At 43.0% G+C, this 19,890-nt stretch overlaps 3 protein-coding genes across 5 annotated transcripts in view; 2 read left to right on the top strand and 1 right to left on the bottom strand.

The window, feature by feature from the left end:
• ASPSCR1 (ASPSCR1 tether for SLC2A4, UBX domain containing) overlaps positions 1-19,890 on the top strand; it is a 200,633-nt gene that overhangs the window by 125,755 nt on the left and 54,988 nt on the right. The gene's annotated exons all lie outside the window — the stretch shown is intronic.
• Positions 2,502-14,213, bottom strand: RFNG (RFNG O-fucosylpeptide 3-beta-N-acetylglucosaminyltransferase). Its single transcript, XM_083148683.1, has 9 exons — positions 14,029-14,213; positions 11,916-12,370; positions 10,118-10,166; positions 9,903-10,005; positions 8,083-8,236; positions 5,543-5,628; positions 5,299-5,464; positions 4,121-4,206; positions 2,502-4,025 (listed from the first exon to the last, which is right to left on the bottom strand). Exons 2-9 carry the CDS (start codon positions 12,315-12,317, stop codon positions 3,959-3,961), a joined length of 1,113 nt encoding a protein of 370 aa, XP_083004809.1. The 5' UTR covers positions 12,318-12,370; positions 14,029-14,213; the 3' UTR covers positions 2,502-3,958.
• Positions 14,172-19,890, top strand: part of GPS1 (G protein pathway suppressor 1) — a 26,062-nt gene continuing 20,343 nt past the window's right edge. The window contains exon 1 of one of the 3 annotated variants that reach the window (XM_083148682.1): positions 14,172-14,325. In XM_083148682.1, the coding sequence (XP_083004808.1) occupies positions 14,293-14,325 (33 nt within the window). In that variant the 5' untranslated portion in view covers positions 14,172-14,292. The remainder of the gene's footprint in view (positions 14,326-19,890) is intronic. The other 2 variants (XM_083148680.1, XM_083148681.1) reach the window with 2 other exon arrangements.

The following is a 19,890-nucleotide window of genomic DNA, read 5'->3' as shown; positions in this document are numbered from 1 at the left end:
TGCACCGCTTCCGTCATCTGCAGGGCTGGAAACCCAACCTCATTGCAGAATGCACTGCTTCTGTGATCTGCAGGGCTGGAAACCCAACCTCATTGCAGAATACACCGCTTCCGTCATCTGCAGGGCTGGAAACCCAACCTCATTGCAGAACGCACCGCTGTCGACATCTGCAGGGCTGGAAACCCAACCTCATTGCAGAATACACCGCTTCCGTCATTTGCAGGGCTGGAAACCCAACCTCATTGCAGAACGCAGTGCTTCATCTGCAGGGATGGAAACCCAACCTCATTGCAGAACGCAGTGCTTCATCTGCAGGGATGGAAACCCAACCTCATTGCAGAACGCAGCGCTTATGTAATTTGCTGGAAACCTAGGGGGATATTCTGGTTTATTCGCAAGGCTGCAAATTCACAGCCTTTGCGAGCCCACCAAACTCCGCATGGCGAATGTCGGCAGTTAAGTTATTCAGTCCCGGACAGATACAGATCTGCCTCACTGTGGAGGTGAATCTATATTGTTGGAAACAGCTGTAAATTGTCAAATCCGTGGCTGTTTTTTCTGATAAAATAATCACATTTTTGCCGATCCACGGACTTGTGACAGTCGACAGCTGGAACATTGAATTCCGGCTGTCGAGTTACTGTTGGGTAGAGCTGAAATTGAACTAGGATTCCGACTGTCGGGACGATTTGACAGTCAGAATCATGGATTGAATACTACCCCCTAAGGCTGGTTTCACACACTCCGGCTCCTGCCGGACGGTAAAATCCTGCACGGCCAGGGAGCCGTGCCGCACACACTAGTTTATCATGGAAGGGATGGCCACAGCCCGGCAGCCGTCCCTTCCAGTGGCGGGATCCGGCTGCAACCGTGTGGCCGGGTCGTGGCCGTCCCGTGTGAATGGACACAATAGTGTCCATTCACAACTAATGCGTGCGGCACGGCTCCCTGGCCGTGCGGGATTTCACCGTCCGGCAGGAGCCGGAGTGTGTGAAACAAGCCTAAGTCTGTTGAGGACAAACACTTTGAAAATATTACCTGTGTGATGCCTTCCACTCTAGGGGGTAGATCTACTAAAGTTTCTAAAACAGACAAGTGATGTTACCAATAGCAACCAAAAAGATTGTCTATAACTTTCTAGTTGCATGAGAAATGATAGCTAGAATTTGATTGTTTGTTATGGGCAACACCACTAATTGTCTGTTATAGAAGCTTTAATAAATCTATCCCTAGATGTCTGCTGCACATACATTAGAGAGTGATGTTACAAACATCTATAACCCACTCACAGAATAGCGATGCAGGAGGTATGTGTTATACATGCAGAACATGAGGATGCAAGAGAAAACCATGGCTTCTGTGGAAACAGGCTGGTGCTCCTCCAACTCACCTGTGCTATATAGCATACATGCTAGAACATAATGACAGCATATTTTCATACAAACACACTAGTAGACAGGGTTTTGCCTCTTTATAAGCAACCCTATGCAATTGGCTGTTATTCTAGCAGTCTTGTCTGTCACAACCAACTCTTCTGGAGAGATGATGGGAATTTACAAAAATGACACTTCATATGTTTTACGGTTGGTTTCTATGGAAAAATCTAGATGGTGAAGTGTATACAGTTTAATTCAAATTAGTTTCATATTGAAACGGAACAAGTCAAATAACAACTTGACCAGTCATTATCCTCAAAGTCTCTTCAGTTGGTTATTTGGTATACAGATTGTGATTGCAGCTTTGTGCTAGGCTTAATCGGCAAAAAAAGAAGGATCTTTTGTCATATGAAATGACATAACCGGCACCACAAATCTTTGGAGAGGCAGAACACAACTATTGCTCAGTGCTTTTGTTCAATAAAGTTACCTTTGGACAGGGTGCCTTATTGCTGACTGAGTACAATGCAAATTTTACACTATCAGGATATGACCAATTATATGCAAGGCATGACCCTTTAGCTGTAAGCCACCAATAGCCAGCCAGCTGACCTGATACATACATTTATTTCTTCAATGTCAATATTCATAATCTCAGTTCCTGAAGACTGTCCTTGCAGACTTTTTGCCAATTAAAATTGACATTCAGTGAGGTGTTAAGGTAAGGCTGCAGTAGGGGAGGGTTAGATGCTGAAGTGGAGGCTATGGTTAGTATTAAACTTCCAATGGGTCCTACTGGTCGCTTCTGGCATTATCAGTTATCACTGCTAAATAGATAGTCACTGCTGGAAGCACCAGACCCACAATACCAGATATGTCACTAGTAGACTACAGGAACATTTTTCCAACATGTTGCTCATTATATCAATGCCGACATGTCAAGTATGTTGATAGGTTATGATATATTTTGCTGACATGGTCCTATCTATAAATACCCCCAAAATATCGATATTCACCACAGAATGCAGCACATTCCCATATAAACAGAATTCAACATGTGAAAATAATATAAGGGACAAAATGAGAAGAGGGGGGGGGGGTAATACTTTGAATGACAGCAAAAAGGAAAAACAAATATATATATGCTTTATTTACATTCAAATCAACAATTTACACGTTGGAAAATAAATTGGGTTTCCCATACAAGCAGCGATGCAAAACAAAGCAATAACAAACCTGATGATAGAAAGAAAAAACCCCCATTAGGGCTAGACAATCACAGAAGTACACCATAACACGTACATGCATTTTTATTGATGTTTCTTGCACGGGGTGGGGAGAGGGGGGGGGGTGCTATGACAATTACTGTGTAAGATTATGTAGACAGTGAGTCATAATTATACCAATTCTGCTGAGGCATTTCATGATCCACATATTGTTCTCGAAGTGTGAAGCCTACAGAAATAACTTACTTTATACATAGCAATTTTTTCTGTTATGTAGTTTCTCATCATTTACAGTATACAAGAAATACAGCGAATGTATTTAATATGTTGCCTCATTACTTTTGGAATGCTTAAAAGTACCAAAGTTGCCCAAAATCTGATCTATAATAAAGGACAGCTACAATAGGCGAATTACAGACTGCCTCTATTTTGTGTTTATAGATCTACAGTGTCCAAAATGACAACATGTAATTGGTCGACAGGGTCAAAATGTGGACATGCACTAGATCGACGTGGTCAAAAGTAGACATGAAAAGGTTGACATGAATTTTTCAGTTTTTTTAATTTTACCGTTCCCAACTGTAGTTCACGCAGATGGTAAAGTGTGCCGGGGAAGCGAGCCACGAGTTACACTAACTGGAGATCCATGTCGGCATTAACACACATACACAAAAAAAAAAATATTTCTTGTCAACCTTTTCATGTGTCTACCTTTGTACCCTTTGGACCTATGGACTGTCTATCTAATAATCCAGACCCTTTAAAAGCAAATTAGAGCATAACGTAAAAATAAAACTAGAAAAGTGGGCAAGTAGACCAGATAGCCATCAAATATGGAGTTACGTTTTACAATAGGTAAATGTACCAATTCCTGCAATTGCCTCCATATTGGATGTAGTTATATGACATTGTATTGCTCATTTACCATCGCACACATTCTCATGTCTATACACAAATACTGTCACAGCGTTACAGGCATTCAGGACTGTGGTACTAATCTAATCCAGTAAAAACCATACTCATCTGCATTGCACCAAGTTAGAAAGGAGCCTTTATTGACTATCACCAGGATAGCTTACAGGGGGAAAAAAAATTATCATCAGATCCTCTTATCAGATGCCTTTAGTTCTGCTCCGTGTAAAACTTGTGTAGCTGTGGACAGAGCATCAGTACCAAAACATAAATCGTACCAAAAAGTATTCATGCAAATGGGAAGAAAAAAGGGTATAGAAGGAGCCCGCTCATTCCTAGGATTAGAGATCAATGTGTCAGAGCAGATAATGCTATACTTGTGCATTTCATTTTAGGTGCATTCACAGGCAGCAGAAGTCAGGACCGCATTCCCAGTCTTGAAGATTAAATAGGCTTCCTATTCGGACACCAGTCTGTTTCAGGGTACAACAGACAATGAACGGATTTGAATCTACAGGAAAAAGGAGAGAGAGAGAGAGAGATTAGATGAATGAATTTACAGAGTGAGTGCAGTTTCTTAGCAAGAAAAAAAAAAAGGAGACTGACCTAGTGGGATCTTGTTCTAGGCTGAAAGACCCAGCAACTCGCACAACATTTCTTCTGTTTCCAGAACCACCATAACTCAGTGTTACCTGGATGAGTGAACAGCGACCAATTAAAAACATACCTACTGTCTTTAATATATTAGAGGCTGCCCTTTTGTGGTTTGACCAGTGACAATACAAGATGGATATTGGGTCTTATTCAGATCTGATCACTGTTGTGCAAATTTGCAAGCAGATCGATTATCCAGCGACAGATGCACAGATCTCAGTACACATGTGCAAGGCCAAACCGCAACAAAAATCAGCGATGCAGATAAATCACAATCCCTTCACAACTTGGCTGACAGAAGCTGCAGTTTGGGGGTGGTAATCTGACATTTTCTGGGAGGGTCAGAAAAAAACGCAGGCGTGCCCAGGTGTTTTAAGGGAGGGCGTGTGACGTCACCACCAGGCTCGTCCATTTGGATTCCGCCACAGAGTTGTGGAGTTGTCAGTTACATACACTTGTACAGACTGGGAAAATCAATCAGTGGTGAGCGAGTTGCTTAGGGATCACTTTGCGATATATTTTCACAAGTCATTCACAGACTTGTACAGGCCAGGGTGGTATTAATGCTGTCCGGGTGGCGACTATCTACTCGCAGGCACCTGCAATTTTGCACACAGCGATCAGGTCTGAATCATACAGAACAGCAATAGGGAGCAAGCCCATATGGAGCTACCGATTACCAAATAATCAATGCAATAAAACTTCCCTTATTTTTATGTAATCTCTCACTAGCAATGCATATAAAAGATAAAAAAATGGTTACAAAAACAAAATTGCAGGGCAGGCAGGAAGCCGTACCCCTGACTGAGCCGTTCTGGTTACTTTTCCAAGAGGGCTGAGACTACTCTGAGCAGTAGCTACTTATTGCTAAAGCCAGCTAATTAAATTGCCCAGTGCTGGTAATTAGCAGTGGGTTCATTTATAGAAGAGTCGTCATCGGAAAACGCTATTTGATCGAGACGTGGAAAAGTTAAGGATTCAAAGTAATAAAAGTTTTAGCCGTTAAACTCTTGTTTGTTTCATATACCAGCAAGGTCAGCATATATTACCATATACAATGTAGGTGAAGACATTACAGTCAAGGAACCAAACTTATGGTTTTTGCTATGAATGAACACGCAAGTACTTACCTGCTGCAGCAAAGTGTTCTGCGGGAGTTTCTGCAGGTTTTCTAGGTGTGAATGGAAGAGCTTACTGTGCTGCATTTTTACTTCCAGCATTCCTTCAATAATGTAACCTATGGTGCAGTCGTCAGGGAGCCGAACCTTCTCCGCTGTGCTGATGAAGTTCCCCATACTAAAGGCAAAGGAAAGGCTTGTATTGCCATTCTCTGACCACAGGGATTAAATGTGGTGATGTGACCAAACCACTCACCTGGCCCATGGACTCATCTTCAGAGCAAGTCCTCGGCTGATACAGAAGCCAGCACCACCAGTTGCAAACCAGAACGTTAAGGATGCCTGAATACCAAAACATAGGAAATCATTTTTTTTTTACATAGCAAGTCACAACTTTTGCATAGTATTGTAAGTCTGGCCTAGGAGTACAGCATGGAACATGACAGCTGGAGGAGAACTGTTCTCCTTCCACAATTGGCCATACATTTCATTTCCTCATATTAGGAAACAGAACATTTCCAGTCTGCCCAACGATTTAAAGGGTCAACCATTTCAAAAGGCAAAACTAAGTTGCTTATGTCTTTTTAAATGATTGCCCCCAATGTTCATATGCTATTACATTTACACCTAATCCTGTAACATGAAATCTCATTCTAGAGAACAGAGAAGTTGTATAATGTCTTACAGAGGAGGATCAGGTACTGATAACAGGTACCAACTCAGCCACATAACACCCATCCTCTACTCCCTCCACTGGCTGTCTATAAGATGGCCAATCATCTTAATTATTAGTTTACAGACTTTCAAAATCCTACATGACCAAGGCCCAAGGTACATGAAGCAGCTTCTGTTTCCATACTGTCCCACCCGATTACTTGATTGGTACAAGAAGGACTGGTACTTGTTTCCTAGAACGGCACCCACGATTTTGATCTTAGGCATCGCAAGGAAAAAAAATCGCGTCGGTCGCATCGCATGCGGCCAAAAAAAAAAAATCGCATGCGATGCGACCGACGCGATTACCGCGATTTTACATAGGGAACAATGTTAAATGGCCCAATTGACCCGATTTCACATAGGGAACAATGTTAAATGGCCCACAGACCCCAAACATGGCCCCCCCAATTTTTAACGCCACCCTACGATCAACGTCAACCCGAAGCGTGGCAAGCGCGAGGGGCGGCGGTACGCGTCCTCCGACCTTTTCATACCCCCACTATCCACGTCGGCGTGGAGTGGAGAATAGACAGTGTGGCGAGCGCAGTGAGCCACCGAGCCCGAAGCGTGGCGAGCCCCACGAGGGGACGTGGAACACGCTCCCAAAGCATAGCGAGCCCCGCGAAGGGACACGGATTACTTAACATGTATTCCGCGTCCCCTCGCCACGCTTCGGGCTCGGTGGCTCGCCACACTTTCTATTCTCAACTCTACGCCGACGTGGATAGTGGGGGTATGAAAAGGTCGGAGGACGAGTACCGCCGCCCCTCGCGGGCTCGCCACGCTTCGGGATGACGTTGATCGTGGGGTGGCGTTAACAATTGGGGGGGCCATTTCACACTTCAGGGTGGCTATTTGGGGTCTGTGGGCCATTTAACATTGTTCCCTATGTAAAATCGGGTCAATTGGGCCATTTAACATTGTTACCTATGTAAAATCGGTAATCGCGTCGGTCGCATCGCATGCGATTTTTTGGCCGCATGCGATGCGACCGACGCGATTTACATTTCACCATGCATTTCTATGTAAAATCGCGGCCATCGCATCGCATGCCATTATAATGGCATGCGATGCCCCCGATAGGAACCCTTCTAGGAAACAAGTACTGAAGGACTTTTATCAGTACCTAGAATTTCCAATAATCTGGGGGTCGAGCTTTTAGCCATGCGGCTCAGACTCTATGGAAATCGCTTCCCCGCGCAGTTCCAGAAGCCCCCACTCTAGAATCCTTAAAAAAATAAAATTACTCAAGACTTTCCTGTTTACTCAAGCATTTTCATGTACTGTACTTCATTGTCACTGCAATGAATTATGTTCATTCTATTTGTTAAAAGTCCTACTAGAGAAAGAACGCTATATAAATCAAATAATAATTAACATTTTTATCCTGTCGCTTTTTGATCTATGTCATTACCGAGGTCATATCATGACATATGTCATATGCTGGTGTCACATCCAGCCCAGTCCTCACAACACATGTGGAGAGGTCACTGCAACCCCTGCACAATCAGCTCATGCCTCTCCTGCTGTTACAATCATTGCTATTATCGGATTGGCTACAGGTCCGTCCATCACTGCCCCTATCAAAATGGAGGACATTCCATACAAGCAAGAGATAAGGAATACAACACTGCAAGAAGCTCAGTCCCAGTGAAAATTATGTTTGTAGATGGTTCTATTTTTTGACAAAGAACCAAAACATCTTCCACCACAAATGATATCAGGCAAAATGTCACTCTGCTTAATTATTTTTTTTTTTTTTTTTACTTTACACCCCCAAATATAAAAACCTGTATGTGTTTCGCTATTAACTTGCTTCCTGGGCATATAATGTTTAAAATTACAATTTTGTTTTTCCCCCATACCCAATGAATGTGGGGTGAGGCACCAAAGTGTCTGTTTCTAGTGACCCCTAAATATAAGGTTGCCAGGTTTCCACTGGCTGCTAAGGGGGTAATAGATGGCACTATAGATGTGGACGGCTGCTTCTAAATGAAAAGAAAATAAGTTTTTTTTCAATTTGCCAGTGTATCTTATACAAAAATGTCTTACTATCGAAGAAAAGTTCATCCCACTCACCGAACCATCTCCTTTAACTCTATCCACGGTTTCCACAGGATGATCTAGACTGGGCCTTCCCACATAGATGTCTGCATTGTGAGGGAAAACAGACAACAGGTCCAGAAGGTTGCGAACATTCAGATAATTGTCATCATCCAAATGACAGAACCACCTGTAAGAATACAGTAACCAAAGAAAAGGAGTAATAATACTTGTATACAATGATGGTTTTGTGGAAAACCACTGCTCTTTGCTAAAGGACAATGCCACTCACAGTTGAAAATCTAGTCAGGATTGCAATATTTGACACCGTATTTCACCATATTTTTTACTTCACATCCCCTCAGTGAAGTCTTGTGCATACCAACATTATACACACTCCTGTAAAAGTAATTGTGTATGCAGTAAAGAAATACAAGTATTTAATAGATACATTAAGTGTAAAAGTTGAGCCTTGTTATGTTACAGAGAAGGTCCAGAAATGAATGGCTAAATTGGTACTTGTTTCCTAGAATGGTGCCCACGATTTCCATCGTATGGGCTCCTAAAAATCTCATTGCATCGCATCCCCCAAGAATATTGCGGCATGCGATGCGATGCAATTAGATTTTTAATTGTACAAGCACCCATGCCATGAGATGTTATGGGCGCTTACAATTAGATGTAACCCCCAGTATCCACGCCACCCGGAAGCGTGGCGAGGATCAGCGGTACGCGTCCTCCGATCTCTTCATTCCCCCACTATCCACGTCGGCGTGGACCGGATTTTAGATAGTGTGGCGATCGCAGCGAGCCCCGCGAGGGGACACGGAATACGAGCCCGAAGCGTGGCGAGCGCAGTGATCCCCGCAAGGGGACACGGATTACTTTACATGTATTCCGCGTGCGCTCACCACACTATCTAAAATCAAATCCACGCCGACGTGGATAGTGGGGGTATGAAAAAGGTTGGAGGAGGCATAACGCCGCCGCTTGCCACGCTTCAGGATGGCATGGATACTGGGGGTTACATCCCATTGTAAGCACTCATGGCATGGGTGCTTGTACAATTAAAAATCGCATCGCATCCAATTTTTTGGCATGCAATATTTAATTGTACAAGCATCGCACACCACTAAATAAGGTACACAAACAAGTACCGCTAAATTAGCTAGATAGTGTGATTTCAGTATAAGGAAACTGGCCTGGGCTAGACGATGAAATACCCAAAGATACCAGTATAGTCCAAGGTTACACAGAGAAAGTTTCCCAGTTTCTGATATTTTTGTTTGGTGGCTTCCACTACTACCTCTATCCTAAAGACAACTCTACCATCCTTTCCTATTCACACTTATTGTCCCCAATCCATGCACTTTAGACAAATCCACCTAGATGTCCCAATGTTTTCTAAAGCAGAGCTGATCCTTCTCCGCTGCTCCACTCTTCCTCTCCATTGACAATACCACCAGCTCCCCCTTTTCCCCCAACCCTCAGCTTCACACATCCACTGCCTTGCCAGGACTTGAATATGCTCACTCAGGGAGTTAAAAAGACCATTCTCTCATTATTGCAACCCCCTAAAATCTGACTTTCATCCTCCGGTCTATTCCTTATACAATTCATCATACATGCCAGAGCGAAGACAATCCACACCGGTTCATTTTATGTAGAATAATATAGATTTGGACAGGATAAAATTATGCAGACAGTGCCATGTTGTTTTTGTGTTGACTGGTAATCAGTAGTGCCTTAAGGGTTTTAAAGGAAGGCATGAAACACAAAGACACCAACTGGACGGTAAATAGGCATGTTTTCTGTAAACATATATATTGGGGCTCACACAAAACAGTATTTCTCACTTTTTGGCAGACAGGACAAATTTGTCATATTCCACAGCCATTTTACAGCACAGAGCTTGGCGGGTGTGTACCGCAGAGCAGTTGGTGTTCACCATGCGATTCCCTGCAATGAAAAAAAAACAAAATGTCTGAACATATCTGATATTAAAAAAAAAAAAATAATGCCTAGAACTTGAGCATCATCATCTTTACCTTTTATTTGATCTGTAACTTACCTATTTTCTGACGCAATTCTTGGTCTTCACAATCCGTGAATATGAAAGTCTGGTTAGGAAAAAAAACAACAACAGATGTTTATACAAAAATAAAATAAACATTTATTATGGAGATATTTCTGCAGTCATTTTACATTGAATCTATTGACAAACAATTTAAAACCAAAAGGGATAAATGTGATCTTGCAGCACCCAAGTTGGGGCACTGCTGATGCTTCACCTGCTGCCACCACATGCACAGTTTAGTACTGGCTTAGCCATTCTGTGGATCTCCAGCTGTTGTGAAACTACACATCCCAGCATGCCCTGCCACAGTATCAGCATTCCTTAATAGCAAAACTGTTGCATGGTATTTTAAGGCTTGTAGCTACCCAACAGCTAGAGAGCAAATGGTTGGCAAGGCTGGTTGATGGTTTTTTTTTTCCATTAAAACATAAATAAATCCCAAACGATCATCTGCTGTGTTCATGCTATCAGTAACAATTATTTCAATCATTAGTTGTAGTGTAGCTGCTTTGGGTGATATTGTTATGAGACACAGGGCCTAATTCAGACAGGGCAAATTTGTTCTCAAAATGGACAAAACCATGTGCAGGTGAGGCAAATGTAACATGAGCAGAGAGAGTTAGATTTGGGTAGGGTGTTCTCAAACTGGAATCTAAATTGCAGTGTAAAATAAAGCATCTAGTACAGGCATGTCCAACGTTGGCCCTCCAGATGTTTTGAAACTACACATCCCAGCATGCTTTGCAATAGTTTTAGCATTCTCTAATAGCAACACTGTGGCAAAGCATGCTGGGATGTGTAGTTTCAAGACATCTGGAGGGCCAACGTTGGACATGCCTGATCTAGTATTTATCCTGCACAGAAACAAATATAACTCACCAAATCTAACTCTGCACATTATATATGCCCTATCTGCAGCGCACGTGGTTTTGCTCATTTTGAGAACAAATTTGTCCCACGGTCAGGTCTGAATTGGGCCCACAGAATATGATGTAACAATTGTAGTAGGAATGGTTTCACTTTGGTCAGCCCTCTTTATCATCATCCTTTATTTATATGGTGCTATAAGGGTTCCACAGTGCATAACAAAGTACATAAATTAACAAAAACAAGAAAACAGCAACTTACAGTACAAGACAATGCAGGACAAGTATATGGTATTATACACATTGCCGCATCAGCAGTCATTTCACTGAAATATACACCAGGGAAGCAGAAATGAAGGATTAAATGTCGTTGTAGGGAGTATATAGTAGATAGATAGTCTAATTTGGGGTACACACCAGGACGACCCGCTCACGATGCACGATGTGAGCGGGTCGTCAGTGTTTCTTCCGACCAGCTCACGATAACGCGGGGGCACGACCCGATCAAGATGTGCATCGTGAGCGGGTCCGATCCGATGGCAACCCGCATCTGGGAGTATGGTCGTTTCCAGATCCTACCTGCTGCAGGTAGGATCTGAATAACGACTGACCCGCGGGACCGCGCATCGGATAGGTATCGGTCCACACCAGGACAGAGAAGGGCCCAATCACCACACAATCTAGATCCAATCGGTCGGAATTGGATCTAGATTGATGGGATCGGACCCTTGTCGTCCTGGTGTGTACCCGGCATAAGTAAGCACATGGGAAAAGAGGGCCCTGCTCATGAGAGCTTGCATATAAAGGGAAAGGGCAGACATACCAGAGGTCACGGAGATGGGGTATACATTAAGCAAGGAAGCAATGGTGTGACCAAACTATAATCTTGGTCCTGTCCAATGCTGTATAATGCATCCTTTTCTCACCTGCTCCTTTGCTTGGGAGATCCAGGTTTGCATAAGGACGTCCAGGCGGCTCTTGTGGTATTTCTTTGTGGTTTTTACTGCAATAAATAAATCTTCTACCTGAAGAGTTTGCCTTACGTGAAGGCTGTTTCTTTGTTCATGGGCTTGAATGGATCCTGTATCCACACTGTAGCTCTCCCATTCTTGAAAATGGTCACTTTGATTGTGACGTTGCTCAAGATTTCTGTTTTTTCCCCAGTGAGGCTCACGGTAGCTGCTGGCATGAGTTTTGTTACAAGCTGATGCTGGGTGATGCTTTGGTAAGCCATACTCGCCCCAAGGAAGGAGTAAGAAGACAACAACACAGACTGACACAGACAGCAGGAAGAAAATCTTAGTCAGTCCTATGCAGGAGATATTCATCCTTCAGCCCTCTGGAGACAGGCTCAGGCCAGTCAGCTCCGGCATTGCAGACACTGAGGGAGAAGTTGGATAAGTGATAAATGTCCCTATCATACAAATTTGCTCTTTAGCTTTCAATTACCAAACAAAAAAGGTGATGCAGAGTTAGGAGTAAAAGTGCATACACACTAGAATTTTTCACCAATATCATTCATTTTGGCTGCTCTGAATGATATTGGTCAAAATATCATTCAGTGTGTATACTATGAACGACGAATGATGATGCACATACCCGCCAGTTGTTCATCAAGGTTGTTCGTCTACTGTTCAGGCAGTTCAGCTTGGATATCTTAATTTTTTTTTTTTTTTTAATGATGGCCATGCTGCAGCTGCCACACAGCTGTTGCATTTCCCACTGCCCCCCTACCACTGCTCACCTCGCAGCATGCATCGGCTAGTGTGTATGGGGGCTATAGACTGTAGCTAGATCATTCGTCTTTCTTTAAATTGTTCACTGTGTTTTCCCAACATCTTTCCAGGTCACTGGGGAAGTTCAAGGGAAATTGGTCACCAATGTCTTACAGTGTATATCGTCGAAATGTGTATGCACCTTTATGCCCCATTTCTGAAAGATATCTTTTACTTTATCTTCTAGTGTAGTGTGTACGCTTGATGTACAAAACGAAGGGCGTTGTTATAGACCCCCCTCCCTCGGTTAGCATGTCCGGACGAGGGAGGTCCTTGTTAATGATGGCAAGGCTGCAACGGCAGCCTGACTGTCACTCACCGCTCCACCATGTCAACCACCTCAGAGGTGGCATTGGCAAGTGTGTATGCAGTAGCTGATGCTGGCACCCCCTTGCCAATATTGGCGTCGGCAGGGTTACCTAGTGTGTATGGGGCTTTAGAATAAAAAAAGAAGAGCAATTTACACCTTGGCCAAACCATGTTGCACTGCATATGGGTCATATTTAGAATGTGCAGAGATTTTATTGAGAAGGGAGGGTACTATCTTAATTTCTAAAATGTAATTCTAAAAACAAAGCTGTCAGTATTTGGAGTTAATTCAATTCAGTGCGCTGTAAATAGCAGAGGAAGAGAGCTCCGGAGCAATTCCAATCCATCAGGGAGCTTAGTCATGAGAATTGGCATTCTCTGACTGGAGTGCCCTGTCACTAGCTGTTTACGCCACACTATTATTATTATCGTTTATTTATATGGCACCACAAAGGTTCTGCAGCGCCTAACAATACACAAATGAGCAAAAACAGATAACGAATTACAGTACAAGACAACTTAGGACAAGTACATGGTAAATATGAATAGTTACATCAGGGGACAGGACACTGAAGCAATCATCAGGGTGGCAGACTTACTAGTACACAGATTTTAATAGCTATGGACACTCTCTCTGCACTTTTCACAGAGCACTGTATTAAATGGACCCCTTTACTTTCCAGCAATGACATCCCACTCACTGTCACCATGACAGCAATGACACACCCTTACTGTCACCATGACAGCAATGACAGTGCACCCCACTCACTGTCACAATGGCAGCAATAACATACACTCGCTAAGTTGGCGAGATCACTCCAGGCACCATGTTCCCTAATGCCTAACTCAGTCTTTTTGGGTACAGGTAACAGATAACAATCTAGACACTACCATGACAACACCCTGCGACTCGCCAGCTGTCTGACACAAGTGCCAACACACACTGAAGCCATACCTTTTGTCTGCAGAGCCCCGGGGACAGTACGAGCACTGACCACTCACATCTCCACTTCAGCAAAATAAGTTTAGGACTAGCGCTGGTGCCAGGCTGACGTCATATGTGTGCGCCAGTGTGACTACACTTTACGCATTATGTGACCACCTAGACATCAGTAACGTCACAGCGTGCACCATGCTACGCCGGAAATGCAATGCGCGTAATCCGGAAGTGATTTGATGGTTGGGGCCGGAGCAACGGAGAACGAGGGGGAAGGGAAGGATGCCGCTCCCGGTACAAGTGTTCAACCTGCAGGTCAGAGCCGGCCCGTTATACCCGCGGAATGTGTGGCACGGGTGTCCCCAGCCACTGACACTGTCTGAGGAGCAGCCGCCCTCCCTAGTGTGCACAGTCACACTGCCGCCCTGTATATACTGGACCTGGCCATACAACCTTAGTTACACGGTTATCTCCAGTGACACTGACATGGGCTGTCTACACCGTACAGACTGCCAGTGCTGCTTGCCTCTCCCTCACACGGGCAGCAGATGTACTAAGCCTGTGGAAGTAATAAAGTGGAAGGAGATAACACAGCAGCCAGTTAGCCCACAACTGTCATTTTGCAAACCCAGTCTGTAACTTGACAGGTAAGAACGGACACTGCTGCGTTATCATCTTCCACTTTATCACTTTACCAAGCTTAATACATCTGCTCGGTAGGCTTCTAGCGTTGCACAGTGGGGTGTGCATAGCCGTTAATAAAAGTCATCAGAAGGTGACCACCCTGTAGTAGAGGCTAAGATGTCAGCCTATGCCAAGAGCAGCACATGCACCTCTCACAGGAAAGAGGCTGCATGTCCATGCCTGGTTTGTAAAGAAGGGCATACAGGGAGCATCTTGTCACAGCTGACACTAGAACATTGCAGACTATGCTAACTGGATTGTGATCAGAATAACTTTTGTTTTGTTTTTTTCTAGAGAGATTTATAAAATTAAAGTTCATATCCTCCAGTAGCAGGCAGCGCCTCTATATTATTATGCAGCAGTGTTGATGAGTGACAGATGTGTCATAAGTACAAACACAGAATGGGTTTCATGTCATGGATGTAACTGAAGGGATTCTATGTGCTGTTCGCAAATAGGCCAACGTTAGTAAATTACTAGGATATTAGAAGTTTCCTATCTCTGGATCTTTAATTCCCTTGCTAATAGCAGGGTATGTTATCCTGAAATGATGTTAGAGTGACTGGTAAATGCTTTTTGTTGGCTTTGTGTTGTCAGAGTGTCTAGTAATAGGCTTAGTAACTGTTATATTCACCATATGAGTGTATTAAGTGCATCTAGGCCAGTGATCAGGTAACTCGATCCTCATTACCCCACACAGTGCATGTTTTGCTGGTAACCCAGCAGGTGCACAGGTGTACTAATTACTCAGACATTTTATAAGGTCCGCAGGTGGAGTTAATTATTTCACTTGTGATTCTGTGAGGATACCTGCAAAACATGCACTGCGTGGGGTAATGAGGACCGAGTTCCCTGACCACTGATCTAGGCGAATACCTCAGACCACTTGTGTTTCTTTCATTTTTGTGTGCTACATATTTTTTAATTTGTGTTTAAAGAATTTAATGTGGATGGGGATATCTATAAGCCATTATTTCTAGTGTAACCATACCTATTTACTGGTATTACAGCAGCGCGGATTCAGAATGCTACTCTTTTAAAAATTTTAAGTGTTTCCACCATATTGGTTAAAAGAGAAATGTAAAGTGTTTAGATGGTCTCTGGAAAAATAAGAGAATTCTTCCATTGGTCATTTTACATCTTAGATATGAAACATACTTGTGATGTATTATTAGATGACAGTATGGGTATTCAGTCACTGGGTAGACAATGTCTATGTTGACCAATAATAGTCGACAATAACGAAGTTGACACCTTGAAATGGGGACCTTTACTACACAATACAGCTGAAATATAAGGATGCAGAAAAGCAGTCCGCATGCTACCCAGGGGCAGGTTGTCATTGGTAGAGATGAATGAAGAGGAAGAGGTCTCAGCTCCAAAGAGCCTACAGTCTATAGGGTAATCATCAGGATACACTAATATTAGCATGAATGCTAAAATAATATTACAAGCCAAATATAATTTTAGTGGTTGGCCAGCATGTAGAAAATAGTCAAAGAAGTCACAAAGTCTTGGGCTACTCTATTAAGTATTTTGTATATCAAAATGTACTGCAGATGGGACTAAAAATGACAGTCATCTCTCCCACACATATCCTAAAATAGTAATTGTAGAAATCATCTTTTTTTCTTGTACCTCCAGAGCAATTCAGATTTTGCCTAAAACCATTACTTTTAGGAAAAATCTCAGGACTTTGGCATTGTGGCGTCACCAGTTTAATAGTATGTAAGTTTTCAATTTCCAAAGCGGTGTCTACTCCAGCAAAGGGATTTGGTCCTCTGCAGCAGTTGTGTGTGTGATTTCCTGGCCCCCTACAGTTTCTTATATAGCGCAGCATATTCCGTTGCGCTTTGCAATTGGAAACAACAGTGATTAAACAAACTGGCATAGATGTAGCAGGGCCCGGCTCGCAAGCTTACAATCTATAGGGATAATAGGAGGGAAACATAAGGATAGAATTCCATAGCTTGGCAGTCCCACCAGATTACAAGACCATCCTTATGGGATGCAATTAGATAAGAATCCTGCAAGTGGAAGTGAGTAATGTGCGGATGAGAGACACAGATCTTGTGCAGAGCGGAGAGGTCGGTTGGGATATATTTTGAGATAAGCAAAGAGATACAAGTTGGTGTAGTCAGAATTGGCTTTGTATGTAAGTAGAAGTATTATATATTGAATGCGGTAATATACAGGCAACCAATGGAGGGACTGACAGAGCGGATCAGCAGACGATGAACATCTAGCCAGGAAGATCAGCCTCGCAGCTGCATTCAAAATGGATTGTAGCGGTGAGAGTCTTTTCTTAGGAAGACCGGTAAGCAGGCTATTGCAATAGTCAATGCGTGATATGAGTGCATGGATTTGCGTTTTTGCAGTGTCTTGTATAAGGTACAGCCAAATTTTGGTTGTTTTTTAGATGTATGCAACATGATTTAGAGACCGATTGAATGTGAGGAATGAAGGACAGTTCAGAGTCGAGGATGACCCCTAGGCAGCGAACTTGTGGAGTAGGATTAATTGTTGTGTTCTCAACAGTGAACACCGCTAGTATGGGGAACCATAGTAATCTAATACTGGGCACGAGATAGGTATGTTTTTTTTTTTTTACCTTTCTAAACTTCATTCAACACTGAATTTTCACTGCATCATCCATTACACCCCATATAGTGGTAGGTTTGCCCTTAGGGCAATATACACTATTAGAAAAATACCTATATAAACAAGTTACTTGTTTATTTAACTAAACTAAAGCTGTGATTACAGCTTTAATACTGACATAAGCAACATGCATAAATGCCATTTAAAATAATTAACACAATTCTAAGACACATTTAAGCTTGTGTTTAAGCTGAAATGGGAACAGATAACATCAAATACCTGTACCTCTTCTCTTTCTAACAGACATAAATCAGCATGCAGTTAGTATTTAGCTAAAGTTCTTAGAAGATTGCAAAACTTGGTAACTTATTTGAGAGGTTAATTAGTATCCATTTGTTCCAACACATGGACACTATACTTATTTCAGACCGCAAATGCAGGGTCGCACCAGGACTTTGAAACGGTTCAGTCCTGGTGCAACCCTGCATGTGCAGTCTGTTCAGATCGCATCAGCGAACTGGCAATATTGCCGGTTCACTGATGTCATGTGGGGGCGCAGTGGAGCGTCATCGAGGCTGGGGGCAGAGGAAGTGGTTAGAGCTGATGCTGCTCCAAGCGCTGCCTCCTCCATAGTGTGAATGGGAAACGGGTCGCTCGACCCGATTTACCCGTTCAAACTGCACTGTAACCAACCAGTAAGAACCTTTCTTTTTACCCGGTTCGTATTGCCATGTTGTTACCGGTTAGCTGTAACCGGTAAACCCTTTCACATCTCACCAATTACCGGATCAAACAGGCATGAACCCAGTTATCTTGTGCGATGTGAAAGGGGTCTTAGTAAACCTTTGCGTTAAACCACTTTCAGACAGAATAGCCCTTAAATCCAAGCTTTTACTCATCATTTGATTGCAAATGTTTGCATGTACCAGTCTGACCCTGCTTTCACACTGAAAAGAAAGTTACTGGGTTAAACATTTCTGCACAAGTATTTCTTCTGTGTGAAAGGGCCAGCCCAGGTCAAAATTCCAGGGTCTTTGACCTTGGTAAATTCCTGGGAATTTGGATCCGGGTGGACCCTCTCACACAAGAAAAGGACCCGTGTTGAACAGCAAACTACTGGGTAGAAATGTTTAACCTGGTGACTTGCTTTTCTGTGTGAAAGGGCTATTAGTAGTTCAATGCGCATGCAGTTAACAGTCTTTGGTGCAGAGTTCAGACAGTTAATAGATCAACAGGAACATAAGTTTCCGCTGCTTTTTATGTAATAAACTGGGAATATTGATAGGATTCTTTAGTGTTCATTTTTTTGTAGCGAGCCTTATCTCAGTGGGTGCCAGTCGGGATCCCGACTGACAAAACACAGACAGCCGGGTTCCCGATGGCCACCGGCTATTTTCCACGACCCCCATAGAGATAGAATAGATGGCTCGCGTAGCGCTCACCATGCTGTCTGGGTCCCGCCAGTTGGGATCCTGACTTCGGGCTAATGACTGTCGGGATCCCGACTGTCGGACCCCTGTACCACACCTATCTCAGTGTGCATGAGCACATTAGGTGCGCCTGCTTTGACCAATATCTCTGCAAACACTTTGTTTACCAGAACTCCGGGTGATGGCTAAAGTGTCTCTAAATTCCCGCAATCTGGGTCTCAATATGCACAATGATGTTGTTTGACAGTTTGGGCATATGATTAGAAACACTTCAATGTTGTCAAATCTAAGATCAGTTACTTTTTCTGTGACTGGCCCTGTTTGTGGCCTAGGGGGTAATACATGTAATTTGCTTTGGAGGGATACATGTGGAATGATAAGCATTGACATATTATACAAAGAATACAAATTAAGACCTTTATAAGTTGTTCCAAATGTTGGTCATATTAATAGGACAATGGGTCTTCATAGGGTTAAGCCCCATACACTAGAGGATATTGTGAAAGATATCACTCAGAAAGGGGCTTCTGAGCGATATCTTTCACAATATCGTCTAGTGTATATAGTCAATATCGTCAACGTTGATTGATGTCTGCTGAACATGAAGGTCAACAAATTACCTGCATGTTTAGAGGGTCCCGATGACATCAATGTACAATATTGGAAGTTGATATCATTCAGTGTGTATGTACAATATCAGCCCATGAACCCGTGGACGGTATAGTTAACTACAGTATATCTAGTGTTCATTCTAGCCCCCGCCATATTTGAAAACCCATGCAGTTCCTCTTCCCTGCCTAGAGTGTCGCTGTCTGCTGTGGTGTTTCTAGCACAGGTCTGGTTTGCATAACAGTGCTGATATACATACCACACTGTGTTAGTAGCACTACAGCAGACAGCGACACCCCAGCCAGGGGTGCTAGTGTATATGGGGCTTGAAATTGCTGAATGAAAATGTAGCAAAATTTAACTTCTGCCATTATAAATGCATTCATTGAATTAGAAATAAATGATTATTTATGGGAATTGGAAACCTGAGTTTCCAAGAGGTTTCTCCTTCTTACTTTGAATGCAAGGTTACATGCTAAACATGGCTTCTGTAGGGCTTAAACATTCAATGAGAAGTGTTTTATGTGGAGTAATCTTCATTATCCATAAAAGTAGA

The sequence above is a fragment of the Crinia signifera genome, chromosome 6, assembly GCF_055691185.1.
Source record: "Crinia signifera chromosome 6, ASM5569118v1, whole genome shotgun sequence".
In the NCBI taxonomy this organism is placed as follows: Eukaryota; Metazoa; Chordata; class Amphibia; order Anura; family Myobatrachidae; genus Crinia; species Crinia signifera.
This window is presented reverse-complemented; position numbering and strand designations above follow the sequence as displayed.

Coding starts and splice junctions, on each gene's coding strand:
- RFNG (XM_083148683.1), bottom strand. CDS start 12,317: ATGAATATCTCCTGCATAGGACTGACTAAGATTTTCTTCCTGCTGTCT. Junction 10,167..11,915: donor TCTCCCAAGCAAAGGAGCAG/GTGAGAAAAGGA, acceptor TTTCCTAACCAG/ACTTTCATATTCACGGATTG. Junction 8,237..9,902: donor TTTGTCCTGTCTGCCAAAAA/GTGAGAAATACT, acceptor GTATTCTTACAG/GTGGTTCTGTCATTTGGATG.